This window comes from Melanotaenia boesemani, chromosome 2 (genome assembly GCF_017639745.1).
Source record: "Melanotaenia boesemani isolate fMelBoe1 chromosome 2, fMelBoe1.pri, whole genome shotgun sequence".
In the NCBI taxonomy this organism is placed as follows: Eukaryota; Metazoa; Chordata; class Actinopteri; order Atheriniformes; family Melanotaeniidae; genus Melanotaenia; species Melanotaenia boesemani.
In genome coordinates this window covers 36,862,240-36,887,805 of record NC_055683.1, presented here as the reverse complement: position 1 = coordinate 36,887,805, position 25,566 = coordinate 36,862,240, and the positions used below count along the sequence as shown (strand labels likewise).

Genomic DNA, 25,566 nt, shown 5'->3' with positions numbered 1-25,566 from the left:
GTCAAAGTTGGGTCTTCAGCTCCCTGCCTGATATCCTGCACAGTCAGACATCTGAATACATTGTGTTCAAAACTGTGTTCATTTAAAGAAAAACAAGTCTCTTGTAAAAATGTGACTTTAACTTGGATCAGAATCAACAAAACATGAGGGCATCCTCTATGACAATTTCACCTCAAACTAATAAAAAAATGTTAGATGTGGGCTAAAATTCAGGGATTTACAAGGAGCTTAAAACACAGAGCTTCCTGTGAGACGTCTGTTGATAAGGTACACAAACAAAACAGGAACAGAATAAAAGTCTGCAGGGATGGTGTGAAATTCCCTCCTTGTTCCAACAAAAACACTTGACTCATGGTTATAAAAACATGAAGGCAGCTTTTCATGGTGCAGATCCCCTGATGGCCACTAGGTGTTGCAAGATTCTTCTAAATCTTCTCGTATAAATGCATCACTTTTGAGATTAAGCAGTATTTAAGTATTTAATTAAAACTTATAGGCTCATAAATGAGCCCCAGCTCCAACACCATCATTTCTTTAAGAACAGTAGTTTTCAGCAAGCAGAAAATCCTAATTCCACATTTCAATTCATCCCTTCAGTAAAGTACAGGTGTCAACATGTAGGCAAAGACCTGCTCCTCTGCAGTAAACGCTTTAGAAACGAGCTCATCTGTACAAATCTAAATACATGTAAACATTCATTTAATCTTTCTCTGGGCTACAACATGTGCTCACTAATGTCATCTACAATTATTTCCACTATCTAAAAACAGAGGCACTTTCCTGTTTGTTTCATCTGTAACATTTTATACCTTTTTTCAATAAAAGCACCTGTGCGTGTGTGTTTGCCATCAGATGACAGTGTATTACAAGGAAAAGACAAACTGGGTGAAATATTATACAAAGACATTCTCCAAAGTGGATAAAAGTGCCCTTCCAGTGTTCAGTCCTCAGACGCCTCCCATGGTGTGTTCAGAGAATAGTAAAGCAAATATTTACATATTTTAAAGGTGCAGGATTGACTAAGTAAGTAGTATTTTAACACCACAGGAGAAAATCCTTCTGCAGCTAACAAACACACAGATAAAAGACAACCATCAGCTTTAAGAAGGCAAGATGTTCTGCAACAGGTGGCACAGTGTCGACTAAATACTGCTTCAACAGCACAGACTCTTATAGACTGGATATATGGTCAGGTTACGTTCGGGGAGGGAATAGAATACCTGTATATAGTTATAATGTCTAGTCTTCTTAATCCAAAGAAAATATTTAAGAACTTCACTTCAACGTGGTTATCGTGGTCAAAATGACAACTATAAACGATGGAATTGCACTTATATAGCTAATTAATGCTTAAAGATGACCATCTGCTAGAAACTGTTATAAATCCTGTTTGTGTTGCGTTAAAAACAAGCTCGTATTGCAAACAACGACTACAGCTGGAGCAGGTTTTATAAATCAATACAATTATTTCAAAACGCTGCAATCTGTGGATATGCAGAATGAGCTAGAAGTAGCTTTGGACACTGCAGGAAATGACATTTTCAGTGTTAAAATAAAGTAGTCTTAGGAAAAGCCAACTGGTTCTACAGCGGGAACAAACTCAAGTCACCCAAGTTTGTTGAAGTTTGTCAGACAGAAGTAAAAAAAAAAAAAAAGAGTCACATGAAATTTGTTCCAGTGTGCCTGGGAGCAAAGGGTGTTCAGAGAAAGCATTTGTGTCATTTTAAACTTTTCTTTTTAGGGCACTGACTTTCACTCATATAAAGTCCTTAAATGTTGCTTTTAGGACATCCTCAGTTTAAGTAGCCTAAATACAAGACATAATTTCATGTATCCTACAGCTAATTCCAACATCAAAACAAATCTTTCTTTAAGTTTCTCCCAGACACACTGACCCAATTTACACTTAGTCATGTGTCGGGTCAAATGGGAATCTGAAGAACAATGTGGAACTGCATCCACTCAGCATTCCAGACCCAAATCATCCCAGAAAGTGGAATTTTTGGTCTGTTGCAGCTGGCAGATCATAAGTTTGACTCATTCAAGTGTGTTTGTTTATAGCAAAACACAACCTGCATTCAGCTGGATCAGTTCTGTGATCCATCATCCGAGGAAGTTAACGTGGCTAAAAGTAAAATAAATGTGTATAAAATCTAGACTTAAAAATGATCAGACTTTGCAAAACACAACCTGCATTCTGGTGCTCGAGCTTTCTAAAAACATTCATCAGGATGAGATTCATTTTAGCGTTAGCTCCCTGCATCTGTTTTCATAGACTTGCTTTGCGTTTGGTATGAACACACCGTTTGAAGGACAGAGACAAAAAGTGCTAACATGCAATCAGGAGAGGAGGTGTTGATGCAGCCTGAGTCCAGTAAGTTCATTAAAGCCAAGTGCAAGTGCTGAAAAGAAGTCCAGTTAATAAACAAAAACTTAAACATCCCAAGTATCCATGGCAACGCACCCATACATTTCATCTCTGCAGCTTCATATTAGTGTGTCCGTCGTGTCCTGTGTCCTGAAGAGGCAGGGATACCTGTATGAGGTGTGGCACATGGTACCGTTACATTTGAGACATCCAGGCTGGACGGAGAGGAAGGGCTGAGCAGCTCAGAAGAGGGTTCGGGATAGTTTTAGTTTCACAACAGCAGCTTGGATCCTGCACCAAAGTCTAACCTCTTGACCAGACTGTAAAACACACAGGAACATTTGCCATTAGGGTGAAAAATCTTTAACACCATCTGAACATGAAAGCTGCACTGAGCCCCTCACCCCTTGTTGCAGAGACCATTCGAAGGATGGTTCTCTGAGGAGCTGTTCTGGCCCGGGGCCGCCCCCTGTCCACCTCGGCGACCAACCGTCTGCTCGTGGACATACTCCCGACAGGACGCTAGCTTGGACTCCAGGCTCTGCAGAGAGTTATACACAGACCCCGACAATATATCACATTCACACACCACATATTACCCTGCTGTGAAGAGTTGCAGCAAATACAGTTTTTATTTCTCGGCAAAAGGCAGCTGCATGGGTACGCTTTCAGTACCGTGTGTTTATCTTTGTGTTAGAAAGACAATGCAAAAAACTAAACACAACACAGCTGAGCCTGATTTGACTGCAAACCACAGAACTGACCATATGGACCACATCAACGTTCCAGATAAACAGCATTTATATCAAGATATGACATTTATGGAGTCACATAATGCTCAAGAAAACTCAAAAGGTATCACACACAAAGATATCACAAAGTCTGAGGTATAAATAAAAACACTCAAGCACTAGAGAAGTATTCTGTTTGCAGTTCAACAAACAGGAGTGAGTACGACCAGAAGCCCCCTGAAGCATCACATGATGACAAACCATCAGTTCACAAAAAATGATCTAAAAGTGCTCAGTTCTTACCCCGACTTTCCTCAGCAGCTCTCCCACGATGTTTAAAGCAGAGATCCTCGCCGACGTGGTGAGAGGAGTCGCTGAAAGGCTTTCACCTGAAAGAAACAAAACAATGACGATATGCAGCTCAAAATAACTACAAACCGTACAACAGCAGTTTTCCTAGAAGAAGACCCAACTTCTTCTTTACTTTCAGTAACTAATCACGCCTGCATCCCTCTACCCGTACGTCCAAACTTTACACAAGTACCTAAATAAATACATTAACATAACCATATGGTAAATATCTTCTAGAAATAATAAAAAATTGTTGTCTTGATGGTTTTATCCAGAGATGGTGGCTGATTTTCACACAAAAGACTGAAAACCTTAAACGAGCCGACATTAAGGTTTTGTGAAAGGTTTCATAGTCTATCTGTATCACATGGGTTGGGTTCAAATATGATTCCAACACAGCAATGCATCTTACAGAGTTTTCTGTACTTAATTTTCATTAAAATTCTATAAAATTAAATGTATTCTTAAATAAATTAAATAAGATTGAATTCTATAGCATTTTTCACAGATACAATAAAGTGCTTTACAATAAAATCCATAAAAACATAAAAAACATAAAAACAGGGCATTAAATATTAAAAACAAATAAAATATATATAAAAGAATACAAGTCAGCAATACTGCCTTGACCATAAGCAATTTTAAATAATAAATAAGAGTAAATTAAGTTTAACTACTTTTCCATTCATTTTTAATAAACTATGACACCTTCAATGTGTACAAATTCTTAAAAAAGTGTGCTTTCATCCATGTTTTTAAATCAGAAACCCAACTCCACTCTCAAGAGTATAATTTATTTCCAAGTTCAACACTGACTGACATTTCTGAGATGGCTCATCTAGAAGCTAACTAAGAAAAAACACACCAGCCATTAAAGTTCTTTTTGTTTTTTGTTTCTGCATTTTCAGAATATCCAGTTAAAAAAAAAACTGCTGTAGAGGCGACCTCCCACCGATAAGCCCTACCTGCTCTGACTGGTCAGATCCACTGGCCTGAACAGGCTCCGCCCACAAATCAAAATCAGTTCTATTATAATGAATTTCACCGGATGCAAAACTATTAATGCAGAATGATTCACCCACACTTTCACATTTCATTTAACAGCAAATTATAAACAAACAAAAAAATAGTAAGAGGATTATAATTAATTTAATCAAAATTTAAGTTTAATTATTTTAATTAAAACCTGATATTTGCAAATAAAGTGTCATATTTTAATTTTTATTACAAAACAATGAAACTTTTTAGCTCCGTCTGCAATCTTTCTCTCACAAAGCACTAAAATAAATTCATATATATCTTTCCAATGAGTTTAACCACAACGCAAAGTTAATATTTCAGAGATTTCACTGAGTAATCATTAATGAAAGGTTTCAAGGCATTTTGGTGGTGTAGGGACAAAGATCAACTGACCTCTGCTGACGGAGGGAGATGGGGTGGTGAAGACCTCTGATGAGGCTGGAGGTCTTGACGGTGTGGCAGGAGATGAAGATGTGGTCTTGTCCTCTGTTCTTTTGTCTGGAGGGGTGAGAGGCGGTGTGGGCAACGCAGCCGAGGAGGATGATGATGAAGGCTCTTTGGCTGCACTGCTAAGGGAAGGCTTCCTGTCTTGTACCTGCTGTTTCTGCTGCACAGCAAGCTCTTGCCTCAGGTCTGTGTCACACACAGAAAAATAAAGACATAAAAGAAGATGCAAAGTAATAAGTCATGAAGCATGAAGACAGGAGATTAAACTGAGCTTCTGTTTTCTTTATTAAATCATTTTCCATTTATTTTAAAAGCTGTAAAAATCCATGAATCCTTCAGGAGCTTTATGAATAGGAACAGATTCCAGCTGTGCTCAGATTGTCCAGCAGCTCACAACTTTACACATATGTACATATTTACAACCAGATTAGAAACTGAAATGAATGGAATAAGTATAGTCGTCAATTAAATATCTTCAAATCAGGAACCTGTCAGTTTCTCCAAACAAACAAACAAACACACACACACACACACACACACACACACACACACACACACACACACACACACACACACACACTCTCTCTCTCTTTCTTAGGGAGAATTTAGTGTGACCAATTAACCTAACATGCATGTCTTTGGACGGTGGGAGGAAGCCAAGGGGAGCTTTATGGGTATGAGGCTCCTCTTGATAATCTGATTGGTAGTATAAAACATAACATACAACATCTAAACATGAGTTTAAAAAAAGCAGCTTACCAATACCAAAGCAAATATTTACAACAGAGTTCAATTTCTACTGACTCTACTGAGTCCAGTGAAGTGTTTGAGCAGTACACTGGTCTGTGCACAAACTCGGCAGTACAATGAGTTCTCAGAGCAGGTAAGCCATTTTCTCCCAAAACCATCTTTAGTTTGATAGATACCATCCCTTGTGTGGGGGGTTGTAGAGGTGGTAAGAAAAAAAAAACATTTAGAGGCTGGACATGCATAAAAACGAAAACCCTCATCTTCATATGGCTGTATCCCTGGCTCAGTTTCTCCTGTGCTAGACCTTGCCTTTACCTGGGCTTCCTGTACTGCTTTATCTGCATGAACAGAACATCATCAATAACAAAGATGAGCAATAACTCATTAACTCTGGAAAGAAAACAGATATCTAATTGAGAAACCCACTGACAGAACTGCAGGAGTGGACTGGCTGACTGTTTCTGAATGGAGTTGGAACAACAACATATGACATCTTAATTTAATTCTATGCAGCTTATTATCAACACAGCCCTGCACACCCCACCTGTACCTGGCACTTTTTTTTTTTTTTTTTTTGTGGTTCCTGCTCCTCTGTTCTCCACCTCCTCCTTCTGCTGATCCTTTTACATCTCCTTTTCCTGACCCTCCTCATCAATCACTTCCTCCTCACTCCTATAACTGACACTGGTCTTGTCAGCTAACAATAACAGCAACAATGATAACGTTATAGCACTTTTGAAAAGAATTCACAGTGTTAGCACACAAATACAATATAAAAATCAAACTAAGATGTTTTTAAGGAGCTTAGCTATCCGTCGCTTAACGCAGAAGATGGAGCAATACCACCAGGTAAGACCGCATGGTAACACCTGCAAAGTTGATGGATCTGAATGATATCAGGTAACTGATCTGCTGTAACTTGTTCTGCTACATTACATTCAAACACTGGTTTTTCTTGGCTTTTGAATTTATTCGTGATCAATAAACTGCTTAGTTTAGTTAGAAGAGGCAGAGAGACATGCCAGAAAGAAGAATAGCTCGCAACTCATTTTTTCGACTAAGAGAGTGGGAACTGGTTCATTTTAATCTGTACAAACAACTTCTAGCTCACTCTTGAAATAATAAGTTCATTATATTTTTCAACTTGTTGAACAAAAGTATCACAGGGTGAGTTTTCAGCCTTCTTTGATGGAGCAGTTTTGGAAAAGGTCATGCTGAGTTTTACCTCTGGCTTCGTCCTTCAGCCTCTGAACGGACTCCAAGAGATTCTCCTTTTCATCCAGCTCGCTTTCAAGGAAAGCGTTCCTCTCTATGACCTGGTTCATTCTCTGCTCAAAGTCCTCCAGCGACATGATGGTTGCTCTGAAAGACACCAGGAGATGTCATTACTTTACCTCTTAAGCCCTGGTCATATTATAAGAAAAAGCATCTAAAAAGATACACCCAAAGTAAATGAAACTGCCCCTCAATAATAATGTTGGTATTCATGTGCTTGGTATCTCAGGACATCTAAGGATTTTAGAGAATATATTCCCACGATCAAAAACGTTGCATCTGTTATAATGCCTGAGTTAGTTGCAATAAAACAGAGGAAAAATGTGATTGTTTTTTTTTTTGTATAACACCATGCCAACAATGACTGCACGCACACAGATACCATCAATCACCTTTGTTTGCACTAAAATACACCTTTGGTCTTGTTTTGTGAACATTAGAGTCTAAAATATCTAGGGTATCTCAGCAATAGTTGGAAATATGTATATATGTGCATGCCTATTATATATATATATATATATATATATATATATATATATATATATATATATATATATACTTGTCTTGGACACTCGGGTGAAGAGAGCTCAGCAGGCTAAGCAGAGCGCAGCTTCGGCGGTCCCTAGGGCAAAACCCTGGCATGGGAGGAGTTTGGAGAGACCATGGAGAAAGACTTCCGGACGGCCTTGAGGAGATTTTGGTCCACCATCCGGCGGCTCAGGACGGGAAAGCAGTGCTCCATCAACACTGTGTACAGTGGGGATGGGGGGCTGCTGACTTCAACTTGGAACGTTGTGAGGCGGTGGAAGGAATACTTCGAAGACCTTCTCAATCCCACCAACACGTCTTCTGATGAGGAAGCAGAGTCTGGGGTAGCTGGTGCTGGCTCTCCTATCTCTGGGGCTGAGGTCGCTGAGGTGGTTAAAAAGCTCCACCCCCCGGTGGCAGGGCCCCAGGGGTGGATGAGGTCTGCCCAGAGTTCCTTAAGGCTCTGGATGCTGTAGGGCTGTCTTGGCTGACACGCCTCTGCAGCATCGCGTGGACATCGGGGACAGTTCCCCTGGACTGGCAGACTGGGGTGATGGTCCCTCTCTTCAAAAAGGGGGAACGGAGGGTGTGCTCCAAATACAGGGGGATCACACTCCTCAGCCTCCCCGGTAAGGTCTATTCAGGGGTGCTGGATAGGAGGGTATGTCGGATAGTCGAACCTCGGATTGAGGAGGAGCAGTGTGGTTTTCATCCCCGTCGTTGAACAGTGGACCAGCTCTACACCCTCTTCAGGGTCTTGGAGGGGACATGGGAGTTTGCCCAACCAATCTACATGCGCTTTGTGGACCGAAGCAACAAGATCGCGAGTACAAGGGGCCGAAATGAGTTTTCTCCGCAGAATGGCCGGGCTCTGTGACGTAGCATACCGGAAGCAAAAGTTGTTAAGTGTAGTTTCTCAGCCTCAGAACACTGTAGGGCAACGACGGCTCCGGGAATGTACATAATGAATGTCAGTGTGCCATCAAAATCAGTCAGAAACATATTTTTTTTAAGGTCAGAAAGTTACATAGTTCTACTTTAAGAGTGACTATATTGATTGATTTAAATTTTATTTAAATCTTTTTTCACATCCCAGATTCTCTGATGAGTTAAAAGCCATTTCAAACATTTATATGCATGTGTGCCTTCTGACCTCTTGGCCCTCTCCAGGTCATCGTTGGCCTGCTCCAGCTCCCTGATGTACTTGTGAAGCTGGTCTCTGATGGCTGTGGTTTCAGCCAGGTCTCCCTCTAAGCTGGAGATTTGCCGGCAGGCCTCAGAGTGCTGTGTCTCGTACTTGTCCTAGCAGAAAGCAGAAGAAATCAGGAAAAACTGACGATGTGAACAAAGCAAAGACAGAATATTGAGGCTGGAAAAAACTAATATTAATACTCCACATTATCCAAGGAAGAAAAGCTCAAAGCATAGATCCTGAACAGCTGAAAATTTCCTGTAACAAATCATAGTCAAAGCAATAAAAAAATAATAGAAAAGTCAGCTGATGATGTTAAAAACATCTTTTCAGAATCAATATCCTGTGGTGCGCCAACAAAAAGAAAAAAATTAAACATCAAAAGAGGTAATTGGTAAAGAAAAGAAAAACCAGTCTACCACTGCACTGAGTCAAGCCACAGCATGTTTAACTATTAAGTTTCTTCATGCCTCACAGACATTCCTGCCAGATAAAAACCCATTCACTGCTCTGATAACATCGCAACTTCTGGCCTCATTTTCTGACTCTGAATTTCAACCTCAGGCATGAAAAGTTTTCTTCCAAGCACATCCAAAAACTAAATAGCAGATTTAATAAAAAAAGTGTCAAGGTTACTAGACATTCTTGTGTAGTAAACTGGTTCAAGACTGAAAATTAAAAATTGATTCTTTAGCTCAAGTATCCCTCAAGAATTATGAAACAAACATTTTGTTAGGCCTTATTTATTTAAATTTAGTTTAATAAAAGGGCTCCTTTGTGTCAAATCTGTTTAAAATAATGTAATTCATTAAAAACTCAAACTATAAGCTCTAAATGGACCATAAAAATTAAATCAACTCTTCAAAGCTTAACACAAACTGTAATTATAATTATTATAAAATGCAGAATTTAGAGCAAGACTGATGTTTTTACTACAGGACTGAACCATAAGGTTTCTACATTTTAAAAGGGTCCTTCCCACAGCTGTGAAATGAAATACACACATTAGTACCTTTATTAGGAGCACCTGTTTAGCTGCTTGTTAAACAAATATCTAACCAGCCAATCACATGGCAGCAACTCGGTGCATTTAGTCATGTAAGAATGGTGAAGATGGCTTGATGAAGTTCAAACTGAGCATCAGAATGAGGAAGAAAGAGGATTTAAGTGGCTTTGAATGTGACATGTTTGTTGGTCTGAGTATTTACTGGGATTTTCACACACAACCGTCTCTGTAAACCCTGGTTATGTTACCACATAAGGCTGGAAGTAAGTACTTGTATCATTCAGACTAGGTTTTGTTTTTAAAAAGTTGTATTTTTACTCAACAGTGACTGATCCATTAGCATATACTGATGGTGCGTTTAGTTAACATGATAAATATTTGAGTTACATGTTGCCAGCTGCAGAGGGATTTGGTGGATTCTCACACATTGGTGAGGACGATGGCATTTACGTCACACAAGCCTCATAGCACAAAACAGGCTTTAAATTGGCTGGTCTGTGCAGAACTTCAGACCTCAGCAGAAATACAGAAAACCGTGATCTGAAGGGACTTTTTTGATCGTTAAAAAAGTCCCTCAGACTTTGAGTATCATTAACTTTTGGAACAAAATTCTCTGTACTTTAGACTTAACATAATAAAAATTAAATGTATTATTTGCAGTATTATACTGGTTGATGCTGTAGGTTTTGCTTATTATTGTGAAAGGATTTATCGCATTAGGGGCTTGTTTTATTTTACTGCTGCTGCTTTCTTTACCATCAAACCGTATAGGTTTGTATAGGTAGATTTTTGTCTGTGCACCTCTGTTAGCTACTTGTTTCTGTGGTGTACTTATGATGCCTAATAAATGGGAGTAAATATTATTAAAACTTCTTAATTACAAAGATTAATACAAAGAGTTTCTTTGTATTAATCATTAAAGTTTGTTTATACTTAAAAAGGAGAAACTATACCAAATTTTTCTGCAGTATGATCCATTTTCTCTTGAAAATTTATTAAAAATGCATAACATGTAGGTTACAAAATGTGGACCTTGTGCATCCTGCACATATGACATGATGATCTCAGTCCCAGCCTGTACAGCCTGGCACTAGAAGCACTGCACCAAGTACAAACAAGGCAACCGATTCTTTTCACACTTTATTACCCTTTGTGAGTGTTTTTAAATATACTGTCAGCAGCTATTTTTCAGAATGATAGTGCATCCCTGCTATGCTCCGAACCTGGAGGAAAAACTAGTTTAAAATAAGAATGAGGACAACTGTGACTGAAATGGGTCTTATGTGAAGCACTGCCATCTCCTCCAGACACACAGTGAGAGCAGGAGTCATCAGCTGCCTTTTTCTGGCCTGAATCAATCCTCTGTGCAAGTGGCTGTGCATGTTTAGATAAGAGCGCCATAAAAACCCATGCACTTCAGGCAAACTAGAGCCACAAAACTCAACTTATCAGCCAACAAATATGGAAATTCCCACTTAAGTCAAATTTACTCAGTGGGTCAGTTGGTTATATGCATATTAAAACAACTTTGTAGCCTTGAACATCCTTGATACACCAGTTTAATGCTTAAATGTAGGTGGTAAAATCATGATGATGCAGTTTTACTACAGATGCAGGTTTGTTCAGCCACTGACTCACTACATCCAACTGTGTATATTTTCAAATTTCTCCCTCTTAAACGAAGTTTGATCAGTCAGGTAAATTGTCATGTTTTTTGTCTTTCATGCTAGCTTGGAGAGATGATATGTGGATCGTCCACGAAGAGATCATTTTCTCTCTACCTTGTAGTTTTCCAGCTCCATACGAAGACGGTTATTGGCAGCAAGCAGCTCACGATTTCGTGCCTCACACTGTTTCAGCTCCGTCTCCAGCTCAACCTCATAGTCCCGACTCATCTGCTGGAACTCCTGCAGCTCTTCTTGAGCTTCCTCAGCACTAAACACACAAGAAAATGTTGGAATACAACGTACATGTTTAAATCATTCTAATAATCAATTTGACATATTCTGAAGGATTTTGTAGGGTTACACAGCACAGTAGAAAAATCCTGAGGTGTAGCATTTTAAATATAGTATATCAAGCAGCTAGTCTCCAAGTATTCAGAAAATCCTGGAATACTATAGCTCAAAACCACTTTAAAAGATTACAAGCAAGTCTGGCTGCATGGGAGGAAAACACAAAGGAATGACGGACTGCTCAACAGATCTGTTTGTACAAGCAACATGACCGGAATGGTTTCCCATGCAATCACCACAACACTTGGATGTCATGGGTTAAACAGAAAAGTATAAACATAACAGAAATCGCCAAAAGGTTTGGAGTTTTGCAGAAGAGCTGTATCCACCCCTGCCCCAAGATTAAGGATTGGCAGATTATATATTTCTATTGCATAGGACTTATTTTTTTAGTGGCACAAGATTTTTAAACAGTTTCAAGTAATGTAATCATGGAGGGTGTGAAGTTACTATTGTTTTGTTACAGGTCAACAACAAAGCTGATTAAAGTGAGTAGGATGGGAACAATGAAAATGAAAAAAGCAGTACAAACATTTCAGGTATGTTAAAACAAGATAATGAGGGACCCACATCTGTTGGTGCCTGGCAGCCTCATCCTTCCAGTACTCCAGCTCTTCCTCCAGAGACCCAAACTGTGGTGGCTCCTGATCCCCCATCTCCAGCCCAGACCCGGTTTCACACCAACGATTTGCTAGTTTACAGAAAAATCATTATTAATATATAATATTATATTATATAACATTATTATATTATTAATATCAGATAAATATTTGTGATTGTAAAATGTGATCTTCCAGATTTTGTTCCTCTCGGTAGAGCTTGTTTAGCTAAAAATATATACATGAATGAGTCTAAAATTACAGAAATACATGTTTTAAATATTAAACTTGAATTTTAGTTAAATCCAAAAGGTGTGGTAAAAGTAAATAATGTAATAAAGGAGTTCACATAGAAATTTGAGTCTCTGGTCAAAGCAAGCTCAAGCCCAAAGAAAAAAACGGAACCTACAAAGGACTAAAAGATAACGGAAAGTCACACAGTCTCTTGTTTATCGTAACACCTGCTTTTATAAACATTACAAAAAGTAAATATCAACAACGAAACTTATAAAAAGACAGAAAAAGTAAATTAGACTATTACAACAAAGTTAACTCTAGCTAGCTCGGCTAACGGAGTCTAGCGTTAACCATTTAAATCCCAGCTGAGATAAACATTTCACTGCCACAAATTAAACTCAACGGTTGACTTCTTTCTAGTTACCAAATCTGCCTTTTCCTGAATCTTCTTCACGCGCTGTTGCTGATAAATTGTGAGTTTGTCGGTTAAGTTTAAGTTCAGACCGATCAAATATAACTATTAGAAGACTTGCCTTGAGTTAGAAACCACAAAGTTACTCGCCGCTTTGGGGAGACGTCGAACAATACATGTTGCCATTCATATTGTCCAATCCAATCCACCAATCACAAGTTAGACGACGTCCTCTTAGCCTCTCACTATTGGATAATAATCTGTCAATCAAAAAAAGTAGGCGAGCTAAAATCGTTGTCCAATCAAAGTTTTGATATCAGTGGTCGAGGGGTTTCTGCATTAATCCGCACAGTCCAGACGTTTTGATGGATTACCGCAGGGTGGTGCTGCCTTCCCGTACTGTGGGAAACAACACTTTCATAGTTGGGTTAAAACAGTAGAAATTCACTACGTGTGCAATACTGTGACTTTTAATTGTCAGTAGGTTGGTATATTCAAAGAGAACATAAACCTATCCAAAGAAATTTCAACTATTTAAAATGGAAGTAATAGGAAAATTGGATGCTATTCCAGTAGTGTTTAATTTGAAATAATACAAAGATAAACATATCAAATATTTAAACTGATAAGTTTTGATTATACGAACATATACAAAATATAACAACCAGGTTAATTATCAATAACATGCTTCTTCACCACTGCCACTTTGTCTATGTAAGAATATCTACTGGACAGTAATTTTGTTAATGTAAAGCAAAACAAAACAAAATATAAATTTTATATATTTTTTAGTTTATTTATCAGGGACAATGCCAAGAGACATATAGGGCATATTGAACCACTGATGTTTTGCATATAGAGTATATAACATTGGATAACACTTCAATAGATAACACTTTTTTTAAAAGTCAGTTCATTAGTGAATTTAAACATGAAAATAAAACAGCGTTATGGAAATAAAAACAAATAAACAAATCAAGAAACACTGCTGCCTTCTTCTTACAGATGCACTGAGGTGATGTGGAAACTGTCCTATTGGCAGCCTAATCCCAACAATTGGTTTGGAACACACTGATGGGTTGAAGAAGAGGTTGATCATCTAGTTTTTTTTACAAATATAAAGTTCAAAAGTCAGCATCACGGGACTGTATTAGCATGAGATACTTGCACATTATTGGAATAATGGAGTTGCCAATCATGCACAATATTAAGTGCATTGTTTATCATGTCCTACAAGGGTGTGAAATCAAATTTTCAGGCTGCAATTAAATCAACCAAGTCACTTTCTAGCACTATATGTTAACAGAAAATGAACAACATCATTATCCTTACTATCTGTTATCAGACTCAAATACAGTCGAGTTTGCTCAGACCCCTCCTCCTGATCTTCTTCTACTCTCTAACATGATGTGTGCAGTTATGTTTCTGACTGTTAGAGAAGGACGGTGTGTTAAAAGCCACCTGACAACATCCCAAACTATGATTGGACCCTTTAACTTCCGGATGGTGGGGTCAGAGGTGAAACTGTGTCAGCTCTGTGTCCTTTTTAGAGGGATTAAACTGGCCTAACTGATCCCAGTTAATCCACATGTACCATCACTGCACATGCAGACTCCAATCCACTCTGTCCTTGCTTCATATCTGGGCTACATGTTTTCAGTAAGTCTTGTTACATCTGCACAGACAGCAGATTTAAGACAAGAGTCTGTGAATTTCACTAATGTTGGGGGGAATTTGGTTAACGGGATTTTTCTTTGGTTTTTGAAAAATGCTTAGTGAAAATATATCTTTTTAAAAAAGTTGTACATACTTTTGTGTAGGGTACAGAGCTGGTGTTAGTGAGTGGTTAGCCTAGCTTAGCATAAAGCAGGGATAATCAGTTAGCCAGATTCTGTCCATGTTTACCACTCAGGAGTATAAATCCCATGTTATGATCAAATCAAACAGAAATGCCTGGCACTGATGTGCAGACGATCAGTTAGCAAGCCAAAAAAGAGGAGATCACTGACCAGGTTAGCTTCTGTTTGCAAGACATGCCATATCACAGCAGTATGTTTACAGACACAGGTTGGACAGCACTTTGTGTATAACTTATCAGACAAAAAATAAATGAACAATAAACATGAATAAGTATGTTATTAACTAATATATTACTGCAGATTTCCCTATGTACAAGCACAAAGTGGCCATATTAGATTTTAAGGTCGGGTTGCTGTAGCTCCCCCTACTATCTGGGATAGAAAATTGACTGACCTGTAAGTTATACTACAGTTGACATTTTCTACCACAGCCTCTTTCCAGATCAAAAAAACAAACAAACAAACAAACAAACAAAAAAAACAAAAAAAAACAAATGGAGTTTGCAGATTTAGCTATCCTGCCAGACAGGGTCGGTGAGTCCTTTTTTCATATAAGTCTGAAAATCAGTAGCCAGATGTGTTTCCTTTACTTATGAAATAATGTGCTTTAAAACAGCCATGATTTGGAAAGAACTTAGTTACCTTAAGAAAAACTTTTTCATAGGCTAAATTTATGCTTTAGTGTCTGAATATTGACAAGTCATTTACCACACACCCAAGATAAGTGAATCTGGTCCTCAAGGTCCTCTGTCCTGGAGGTTTTAGATATTTCCCTGCTCCAGCACACCTGATTTAATTCAAATGGATCTCTAGGAGCTTTTTGTCCAGTTCTGCACCAGCCTGTTAAAGAGCCATTAACCTGAATCAGGTGTGTTGAAGTAGAAAACATTTAAGCCTCCAGGACAGCAGACCTGCTGATCCCTGACCTACGTCACCTTCCCCTTAGGCTGATGTGTACCCTCTTAAAAATTAAACAACACAATGCAATCATGCAGACCATAAAAACATGGTACATGAAAATCAGAATACACTTTATTGGATAGTATGTTAATGCACACAAAGAATTAGGCTCCAACCACAAATGTTTACACAGCACAGTGTTTTACACAGATATGATACCTAAATGGAACGTTATTTAAAGCGATGTATTGTGAAATTTTGTATTAAATACATCTAACGACTGTTTTTGTGGCCATCGTTTGGCATTGTAATCTGGCTGTAGCATACATTCAAATCAAACTTGAAAACTTAAACATTTACAATTTTCCAGTCCCTACCTCTCTGCTGTGCTTCAGTTCTGCTTCCAAAGCCCATCCCAGCAGCAGAAAAGACTGTAACCATGGTAACTGTGCAAGTAACAATGACTGATCCTAATTAAAGACTCCTGGCTTTGGTAGCTCTAACTGAGTGCGGTCCAAGGCACGTTAGAAGCACAACAATGAACCAATATCTGATTACAAAACAGAATTTATGGAATTGATAGACTGTAGGAACATGGGCAAAGGTGAGTTATTTTAGTCTGAGCCAAAGTGGTGCTTCAACAGTCACTACAATGGCTTTAGTTTGGCTAGTACAGCACTGAGCAGTTAAAAACAAGAAAGGGATTGACACCAAAAATTATATAGCTTATTCCAGACAGTCATGGATTCCAGCTGGTAAAACCTTTAGTATAGTGACAAATGGTTGGCATTAACATTTCATTATACGCCTTCAGTGGGTCAAAATTTAAACTCATCCAGATATCAAAAACCCTAGTAACTAACTAACCCATCACACAGTTGCTGTAGGTTTGTCGGCTGCATCCATGATGAGAATCTCTCATTCCACCACATCCCAAAGCTGCTCTATTGCTTTGAGATCTGGTGACTGTGGAGGCCAATGGAGTCCAGTGAACTCATCGTCATGTTCTAGAAAGCAGTTGGAGATGATCTGAGCTTTGTGACATGGTGCATTATCCTGCTGGAAGTAGCATCAGAAGATGCTCCACTGTGGTCATAAAAGGATGGACATGGTCAGCAAAAGTACTCAGGTAGGCTGTGGTGGTTAAGCCAGGTCACACTGGTACTAAGGGACCCAAAGTGGGCCAAGAAAATATCCCCCACACCATTACACCACCAGCAGCCTGAAGTGTTGATCCAAGGCAGGATGGATCCATGTTTTCATGATGTTTCCACCAAATTCAGAGCCTAGCATCTGAATGTGGAGCTGAAATGGAGACTCATCAGACCAACAACGTTTCTCCATCTTCTATTGTCCAGTGTTGGTGAGTGTGTGTGAATTGTAGCCTCAGTTTCTTGTTCTTAGCTGACAGGAGGAACCCGGTGTGGTCTTCTGCTGCTGTAGCCCATCTGCTTCAAGGCTGGACGTGTTGTGTGTTCAGAGATGATATTCTGCATATCTTGGTTGGAACCAGTGCTGATCTGACTTCCTGTTTCCTTTCTATCATCACCAGCCAGTCTGCCCATTCTCCTCTGACCTCTGACATCAACAAGACATTCTGGTCCAGACAGCTGCTGCTCACTGGATATTTTCTCTTCTTCAGACCATTCTCAGTAAACCCTAGAGATGGTTGTGTGTGAAAATCCCAGTAAATACTCAGACCAACAACCATGCCACATTCAGAGTCACTTAAATCTCCTTTCTTCTTCATTTTGATGCTAAGTTTGAACTTCAAATTGTCTTCACCATGTCTACATGACTACATGCCCTGAGTTGCTGCCATGTGATTGGCTGATTAGATATTTGTGTTAATCAGTTGAACAGGTGAAGCTTATAAAGTGAACAGAATCTCACTGTGCTGATGTATCGTCACATTGAGACAACATGGCAGTGAATGCTCCTTAGTTACATGATGCCAACTTAATCTGCTAGAGGAGATTCAACACCTCAACGGTCTTAAAATCTCATTGTTAATGGCTTAACTCAGACACAATTTCCCCATCAAATCTCATTCTAGTTGTGGTCATGACATAATCCAATTCACTTAACAGAAGAGGAGACCAGTTTATTCATTTCAGGTTTACCATCTGGCCCCTTTTTCACAAGGTGTTCACATCACAAAAATATTTCTTATAACATCAAAGACTCTGAGCCACAGCAGAGGTTTTTCACCATTTGTTGTAAAGCAGTTATAACATTATAATATACTTTCATACATCATTTTGAAAAATGTTAACATTTATTGAATTTTTTTGTGCACATAAACAGGATTTCTAAGATGTTTTCAGGTAACATTTATCTTCAAAATGGCTTAGTTCAAATGAAATCCAGTATTACTGTATGTACAACACGGCCATAGGTTTTCAGCAAAGCTCTCTTTCATCAATAAGATGTGCTAAATCTCCACAAGAGTGAGTCCGGCTGAGGTGAGTAATGCATAACACAATAAGGTATCTGGGCTGATGGCAACCAATCAGATGGTTCAAGTAAGAGAACAGGGTGAAGATACTGCAGCTTCACATTTCTAGGAGATACAACACAAGTAGGTACACTGATACTGTAATGACAAAACACGACTTTCTGTGAATGGGAGAGCTGAGTACTCTATCTGCAATACAGAAAATGAGTTTTTCTTATGGGATTTTTGCAAGTTAGACAGAGGTAGTTCACTGATGTATAACCACAGTTAGAAGGCAGATTAGACATAGACATCATACTTATATCTGCAAATAACTAGAGTGTGCACATCTGTTTTATTTCTGTAAATATTTTATACCTTAGATCTTTTATTTATTATTTATTTCTATACTGCTCTCTCTGCACTGACACTGGGGATGGCTTAATCTCGTTGTACATGTGTATAATGACAATAAAAGGCATTCTATTCTATTCTAGACCAGAAGCAGGGAGTAAAACCTCCTCAGTCCCCCAGCTGAAGCTCAGTTATTGTATCACTGTTTTTCAACCTACACATATACAATTAAAAACGGTATATTTGTGTTTACAGGTGGGTGATTTGGGCTTTTCGGGAGCTAATAATGCCCCTGCTTCTAGTCTTTTCTCTGCTGGCTGTTTTTTGTGTGAAGTGCATTAACAGTGAAAAGTTTCACTCTTCATTTAACTCTTAAGAGATCCTTAAATAAATGTACACATTTTATCCTAATTTTAAAAAATGTCACCCTATCAAAAATGGGTGTAAAAATATTGTACATTAATATGTTGTTTCACTTTCAATAAGTCAGTGTTTTAAGACAACTTCATTTTGAAATATGCAAACAAAGTAAAACTTATAATTTGTAGTTTGTAATCCTTTAAAGGCCAGTTTGTTTACAATACACCAGTTTTTCATTATGAAAAAACTAAAATAGTTACCATAAAATATAAAAAGTTGGTATTAATATTGATTTTCAAGCAGTTATTTTTGATAGTGTCAGTGTTTTTTTTTTAAAGAGATTCACACATTTAATCCTAAGAACAAAAAAAAGCCAGCTTTGCAAAAAAATATTATATATATTATATTTTGCAGTTTAAATTAGTCAGTCTTTTAAAACAACTTCAGCATGAAATACACATATCAAATCATTATCATTATTTGTAGTTTTTAGTGCTTTAAAGGCCAGTTTGTTCACAAAATTCTTTTGTTTTTTTGGAAAAATCCTATAAAATGCTATGCATGCTTTGAAATATGAAAAATGTGGCATAATCTGATGTAAAGGATAAAAATAAAAAAAGAAGGGTAGTTGTCCAAAATTAAATCTTAACATAAACAAATGCATGTGTTTATATTAAGATAAATATGGCATCAAAAATTGCATTTATAATGGTTTTCAATTGCATATTTTTTGTACTTAGGATTGAATATGTTAGTTTCTGTGTGTCTTGGGCAGTTTAGGTTAATTCAAAGAACTGACATTAAAATTATAAGATCATCTAAAAATGAACATGCTATGGGAAATTTCAGCTATTTTTAAACAACAGAGCCAGAATGGCATGGAAATAAAAATGGTACAAAATGTTCCCAGGATCTCTTCAGGGTTAAAGGTAAATTACTGTAAATCATTAACTGAGTACATTTTAAAACATTTTAGTGATCTTCCTTCATCAAGCATCATCATAGCAGGCTGCATCCTCAGACACTTTCTTCTGTGACAAAGTGTTTTGAAGATGATTGAAAATCCGATGTTGACCACCATGACCCTGCTTGAGTTTCTGCTTCTTTTAGCACCACCATCAGGGATGTTTTTAAACTTCCTATATGGGGATACCTGATACATATGCAGACCACATTTATAATTCATTTTGGATGCTGACTGTAAAATATCAGCCTGATCTGCCAATGTGAACTTTATTTAAAACTACACACACACATTCAGAGAGAGAGAGAGAGAGCGAGAGAGAGAAAGAAAATAATATTTTATATTGATTACTGCAAAGGACCATCACCAGTCAGCCAAACACTGCAAACTCACAGACATGTTGGTGGGGGCGGACTTGTCACCAAGAAAAGGCACAACCGGTGTAAAGCAGACATATCCAGACCTTAATTCTGGTCCCAGGAGCACCCTGGACTCAGATTAAACCAACCAATGCCTCCAACCAGCCACAGGCCTCCATCACAGCTGAACCACCATCAATTGTAGCTGAAAAGTTTGAGAGTTTGAAGTCAACATCATCTGTGTTTCACTGCAGCTGTAAACAACATGTCAAGCTTTGAAAAGTCAATAATCTCTTAATAGTCACTCACTGGTAACGGATGATGTGTAGCAGCTTTGTTTTCAGGCCAAAATATCAATTTTACAAAACAGATGTTGAACTTTTCTTCCAGCTGCTTGCTCAGATGTAGATATTTTATCTGCTGCACTGATGAGGGCTTAGTGAAGACTGTATTTTCTTTGTGACTTTCTTACTGTTTTCCTAAAACACACTGGTTTGTCATAACATTTACTTATTTGCTAATTTCTTTGGTCTTTTTAGCTGCCTGTCATCAAGTGTATTTGAAACCACGTCTGCTGTGGTTGTGTCAGCACATAAATGGGTACTCCAACAGTTTATAACAGCTTCAAAGACTTTCATGTAAAAAAATTGTCAGTCTCCCTGCTGATTAAACACCCACATTTTTCACATTTCACATTTTCATTGTGGTCTCAGCCTTTGAAATTTACATCAAACAGCTGTGTGCGCATGTGACAGATAAAAACTCCTTGTCCAGTCTTCAGTTTGTGAATGCTGGTTTAGCAAAAGTAAAATGTCTGTTTTTGTTTCCTAATACCAAATCTCAAAAGGCCTAAATGACAAAAGTTGCTTTCTTTTGCCTGCCTTTAGTTCTCCCTCTGAATCTTTTGCCTCTTTCGGGCCAGCCGGGCCTCACGCATCTCCTCCAGAGTTTTACGGGGGTCCATAACAAACGCCAGAGCCACGGTGGCGGTTCCGTCGCCGCTTTGCCGTGAGAAGCACAGGAAGGTGGCCCAGAGGAAGGCGCAGCAGCCCATGAAGGCTGTTCGCATGTGCAACGGCATCAGGACGAAGTTAAGAAACTGCAGAGAGGAAGCGAAGAAGCAGACTGAATTTTTCATGGATCATTATGTGACCCTGTGCAGGCTTTAGCATCTAGAGCTCAAAGGTGCATTTATGAACACGGCCATGACAGAAGTCAATCTTTTCTTAGTTTAGCTCCTTGTTTTCTTTTTTTTTCTCATGTCATAATATGTACTATACCATAACAACTTTATTTAATTCAATTCAGTTCAGCTTTATTTGTATAGTATCAACTTTATTTAGAAAGCACTTTAAAACAACCACAGCTGCAAATAACTAAAATACTAAAAATGATATGAAACCATGAAACATATAAAACAGGTAAAAACATAAAATGGATAAAAACATCACACATGTATAAACATGACATAAGAACAACTAAAATAGTACATAATAAGACCAATTAAATAATTTATATATGTATTTGGCAAATGCCCTATTAAAGTACAACCTGGAGTCAACCTGACAGTAAATGTCCTTTAACATGAACCACATGAAGTGCTTTTTTTTTTTTTAATGAATATATCTGATATCAATGACAATGCCGTGATTTAAAAAATTTAATTACAATTCTGGATTGCTTATAGTTATTTCTTTTATCTGACCAAACTACCACTGAGCTAGTGTCATTCCACAGTAAATGCAATGGGAGTTAATACAGAAAAAGCAAAGTGTTTATAGGTTTTTACTTTTTCAAAGTTAGAGTTTCCATGACATTTAGATGTTTCAGTGGTTTTGCTTTGTGCACCAGCTTCTGCTACAAAAATGTGAAATAAAGAGTACTTTTTTAGACATTTAGAACTGCATCTTAATTTTGAAAGTTTTCTGGAAGAAAGATGTAAAAAGGTTTGACTCATCCTGCACACTCAGGTGTAACTTTGTGTTTACAGTGCATGTATTTCAGGTGGTAGTACAGCTGATGTTGAATGGTAGCTAAATATTCTATTTTATTTTAAATTATTTTATTATATCTACTTTTACAATTGAATATGTATTTTTCTTTTTTGTCTGGAAACTGGACATTTGCAGAAGCATGTAGTACTCTGCAAGTGATTTCATGGAAACCTTTCAATGAGCTTTGTTTTGGCAGACTGTAACAGACAGTTTCTCATACTACATATGAAAAAATAATAGCAGAAAATAATATTTACCTGCATGAATGGCCAGTACATCAGTCCAGTCTGGAAATAAAAACAAGACAAGCGTTTTTAAAAACAGAAAACAAATATCAAAATATGCAGATGTATTTCCCTCAAATGAAATAAAAAAAGACAATTATTTAAATGTATTTAAAGTGTTAGGTGTACTACAACAATAAGTTTAGTTTAACTTTAAAGAAAAGGGGCAACATCATATACAACATTTCATAAATTTCATGTTTTCATCTAATTTGCTTTTAACAACCTGGCACCAAAGCTGGGTTTAGTGAGTTTTGGATTTGCTGATACTCTTAGGATGATTGATGGTGTAGTGCAGTGTATCAGCATTTTTTGGTCAACCTTGAACATGCCCTCTTCAAATTCAAGCTCAGGTCTGCCCACATTTCTAGGAAATTACTTGTCATATTAGGTCTTTTCATATGTGAACCAAACATGCCACAGTTCTCTTAAATACAGCTAATAACACATGTTTTGGTCAGAAATTGATAAGAAATCCACTTCTCCAGGTACCATACACAACTTTTTGAGTAACTTGTGTTCCTTGATTGAACTTTCTGGGACATTTAACATTTAGACAAAATAAAGGGAGAGGGGTCTTGATGGAAAAGTACAGAGATTCAATACAACGACAAATTAATCCATTAAAAGTCCTACATTTACACCTTAAAGTGTTTAGCGTTGTGCAAATCACTTTTAATGTGATAAAATTCTGATTATTTGTGATTCAGTCCTCGTTTAGTAGCTAGTTGGTGATAAACTCAACAGAGAACATATTCATGAAAACAGAAATGTCCAGCTTACCAATATTTAATATATTAAATATTTTAAAATATTCTAAAAGATTTAAATATATAAATGCAAATTAATAATTAATGAGCAGCGTATAACTAGTAATGTTGGATTCATTAACGACCAGGCACATTAGGATTTCACCGCCTACACGACCTGGAACTCATTGACATTTTTATCCTCTGGCTGCAGTCACGACTCAATTACCCGCGTGTACCCGTGCGCGGCCCAATGCGCAAAAGCGGCACACAGCACAATCTAGGTTAATCTGGCTGAGAGCTGGCAGCGGCAGCTACCGGAAGGGAAGGTGACTCTCCCTCACTGGACGTTGAAGCCTTACCCTCCAGGTGTTAAAGAACTTCTCCCTCCAGTCTTCAAATATGTCCTCCTTCCCCTCCAAGAAGCTCACCCCTGCAGGACAGAGAGAGAGTTGAAGGAAATGACCTTCTGTGCGCCATTACGCACAAGGTCAAAATGACTCATCACCTTGGTTTACGTGACGTTTGACTGAGACAAGCTTGACAGGATTGTCCACTTCAAGGTCTTGTTAATTTTAGCCCCCGTTACACACCACTTCATGAATAGAGTTTCTTTCTTTGTCTCTCCTCTGGTGAGTTTAATGTATAGTTATATGACAAAACAATTACTTAAGTCTCCGACTTGAAGTTTCTGCCAGTTTAAAAAGAGAAAAAGACAGAATAGGTCTAAGCTCCATCCCATGACTTTTAAACTCATAGGTATTAGGTATCATGATCACCTGCTGGATGAATGGTTGGTCCTTGTACAAAAGTACACTACATCTAAGCGTGTTTGCAAATGTTAATAAATAAGAACTCAGTGTCTTTACTTTAAATTAAATGGATATTCTCAGATAATACAGTCTTACCTGTATAGAAGACACTGGTGGCCAACGGAGACGCGAAGCTTTGGTCCAGGAGCAGTTTGCGGAAAACCATCCCGGCGGACTTCCCAGGGAAACGTCTCTCCAGGGCGCGTAACCAAAAGTAATTAAAGTTTCCATGAAAACTGATTGCCACAATGGCAACATTGCGAGTGTGTTTCCAGTCCATGCGTTCTTTCTGAGCGATGAGCTGGTGGACAAAGTCACCGCCGGCAAATAAGCAGCCGTACAGAGTGACATTGGCCAACCAAGGGAACCGCTTGGCGGCTTCTTTAAGCACAGCTCTCCTCATTTTTTGGCACCAATGTAGAGAAAAGTGATGGTTACGAGATGGTTTGTCCTATATGGCTTCAATTCAGCAAACAAGACGCAAGCATAGCGGCAAAGTTCATCTGGCATGGCCTTGGTGTCACCCGGCTGGTTGACAGGACGCAATCCATCTGTGCGCGGTAATCAGGGAGGGATTATTGTCTACGTTTCCACCGGAAGCAGGAATATCATTCATTATTAGAGCTCAAAAGACTGAAGAGAGAAATCAAACTCCGCCAAAAAGTCTTAATAAAGAAAATAACCGCTATATCTGGGCTCTGCGTAAAAGCTGTCATGGCTACACTTTAGCCTATATGAAAGTATTGCGTCCTAGAGATGCGTAAATACCCACAGGCCTATATAATAACAATAAAAAAAAGCTTCTATTTAAAAAAAAGTCTCTTCAGGAACAAAGAAAAAAAAATCCAGATAATTTCAGCTCTGACGCGACTGGGGCTTGAGGTGAATCAGACGCATGTGCTGAAACAAATCCCGCAGATCAAGCGCTAATCTGACGGATTGTTCCGGTCTCCTCAAATGTGCATCACCGTCCCTGACATCATCAGCAGCAGTAGCTACACAAGAGTAGTAATGCGCGTTTACAGTCCACGCGCTGCTGGATCACTGGCACAAACCTGCGTATCCTGTCGATTTTGCTTCAGGTTGTTTTATTAGACTGATTTTTAAAAATAACAATAAAAATAAAGTATAAAATAATACAAACTAAATAAAACGAAGTAAATAATAATAATAATAAAAACTCTTAAGAAAATTATGTCGGTCGAAAGAATAAACACTGTTGTTTGAAAGAGCTGTACTACTTTGGTGATCCTCAAGAAAAACGTGCGTTTTGACGTTTATTCGATAAGATCAAAAATAAGTTATTGGAATGTTTAACTGTATTGATTGGATGGATAAAAAGAGCAAGAAATTGATAAGCAAATAAATAAATAACTGAATGAGAGAAGTCTGACTTTTACTGTCTTCTGCAAAAATGTCCTATGCATTCACCATGCACCACAAGAGGACGCCTTCTTTCCACATAAATGCTACTTTTCCAAATAGGGAAGGAGTTACTGTTCTTATTCTCACTGTCATTAGAGATGTTGATAAACTTGAAAACTTGGCATATCTCTGCATGGT

The 25,566-nt window shown here is 38.1% G+C and overlaps 2 protein-coding genes across 6 annotated transcripts; both read right to left on the bottom strand.

Annotated features, from left to right (window-relative positions):
* Nucleotides 1-1,662: 1,662 nt before the first annotated feature.
* LOC121634062 (nuclear distribution protein nudE homolog 1-like) lies at nucleotides 1,663-14,811 on the bottom strand. 4 transcript variants are annotated; one of them, XM_041976500.1, is made up of 9 exons: nucleotides 14,742-14,811; nucleotides 12,254-12,374; nucleotides 11,450-11,603; nucleotides 8,624-8,772; nucleotides 6,893-7,029; nucleotides 4,864-5,103; nucleotides 3,403-3,488; nucleotides 2,773-2,909; nucleotides 1,663-2,688 (listed from the first exon to the last, which is right to left on the bottom strand). In XM_041976500.1, exons 2-9 carry the CDS (start codon nucleotides 12,337-12,339, stop codon nucleotides 2,640-2,642), a joined length of 1,038 nt encoding a protein of 345 aa, XP_041832434.1. In that variant the 5' UTR covers nucleotides 12,340-12,374; nucleotides 14,742-14,811; the 3' UTR covers nucleotides 1,663-2,639. The 4 variants fall into 4 exon arrangements, with proteins under 4 accessions (XP_041832434.1, XP_041832415.1, XP_041832406.1 ...); XM_041976481.1 differs by lacking the exon at nucleotides 14,742-14,811 and adding an exon at nucleotides 13,053-13,150; XM_041976472.1 differs by lacking the exon at nucleotides 14,742-14,811 and adding an exon at nucleotides 12,944-13,123.
* A 2,575-nt stretch (nucleotides 14,812-17,386) lies between these two features.
* Nucleotides 17,387-24,545, bottom strand: LOC121647693 (mpv17-like protein). Of its 2 annotated transcripts, XM_041997347.1 has the most exons (5): nucleotides 24,100-24,545; nucleotides 23,554-23,624; nucleotides 22,416-22,445; nucleotides 21,046-21,263; nucleotides 17,387-20,369 (listed from the first exon to the last, which is right to left on the bottom strand). In XM_041997347.1, exons 1-4 carry the CDS (start codon nucleotides 24,404-24,406, stop codon nucleotides 21,048-21,050), a joined length of 624 nt encoding a protein of 207 aa, XP_041853281.1. In that variant the 5' UTR covers nucleotides 24,407-24,545; the 3' UTR covers nucleotides 17,387-20,369; nucleotides 21,046-21,047. The 2 variants fall into 2 exon arrangements, with proteins under 2 accessions (XP_041853281.1, XP_041853288.1); XM_041997354.1 differs by having other exon boundaries at nucleotides 17,387-21,263.
* Nucleotides 24,546-25,566: the final 1,021 nt, after the last annotated feature.

Excerpts from the sequence above, each read along its gene's own strand:
- LOC121647693 (XM_041997354.1), bottom strand. The coding sequence starts at position 24,406 with ATGAGGAGAGCTGTGCTTAAAGAAGCCGCCAAGCGGTTCCCTTGGTTG. Across the intron at positions 22,446-23,553 it reads AGTTCTTTAACACCTGGAGG|ACTGGACTGATGTACTGGCC; the intron begins GTAAGGCTTCAA and ends TTTTATTTCCAG. Across the intron at positions 21,264-22,415 it reads TGTACTGGCCATTCATGCAG|TTTCTTAACTTCGTCCTGAT; the intron begins GTAAATATTATT and ends TCCTCTCTGCAG.
- LOC121634062 (XM_041976500.1), bottom strand. The coding sequence starts at position 12,339 with ATGGGGGATCAGGAGCCACCACAGTTTGGGTCTCTGGAGGAAGAGCTG. Across the intron at positions 8,773-11,449 it reads TGGAGCTGGAAAACTACAAG|GACAAGTACGAGACACAGCA; the intron begins GTAGAGAGAAAA and ends GCTTTCTGCTAG. Across the intron at positions 2,910-3,402 it reads AGCTGCTGAGGAAAGTCGGG|AGCCTGGAGTCCAAGCTAGC; the intron begins GTAAGAACTGAG and ends AACTCTCTGCAG.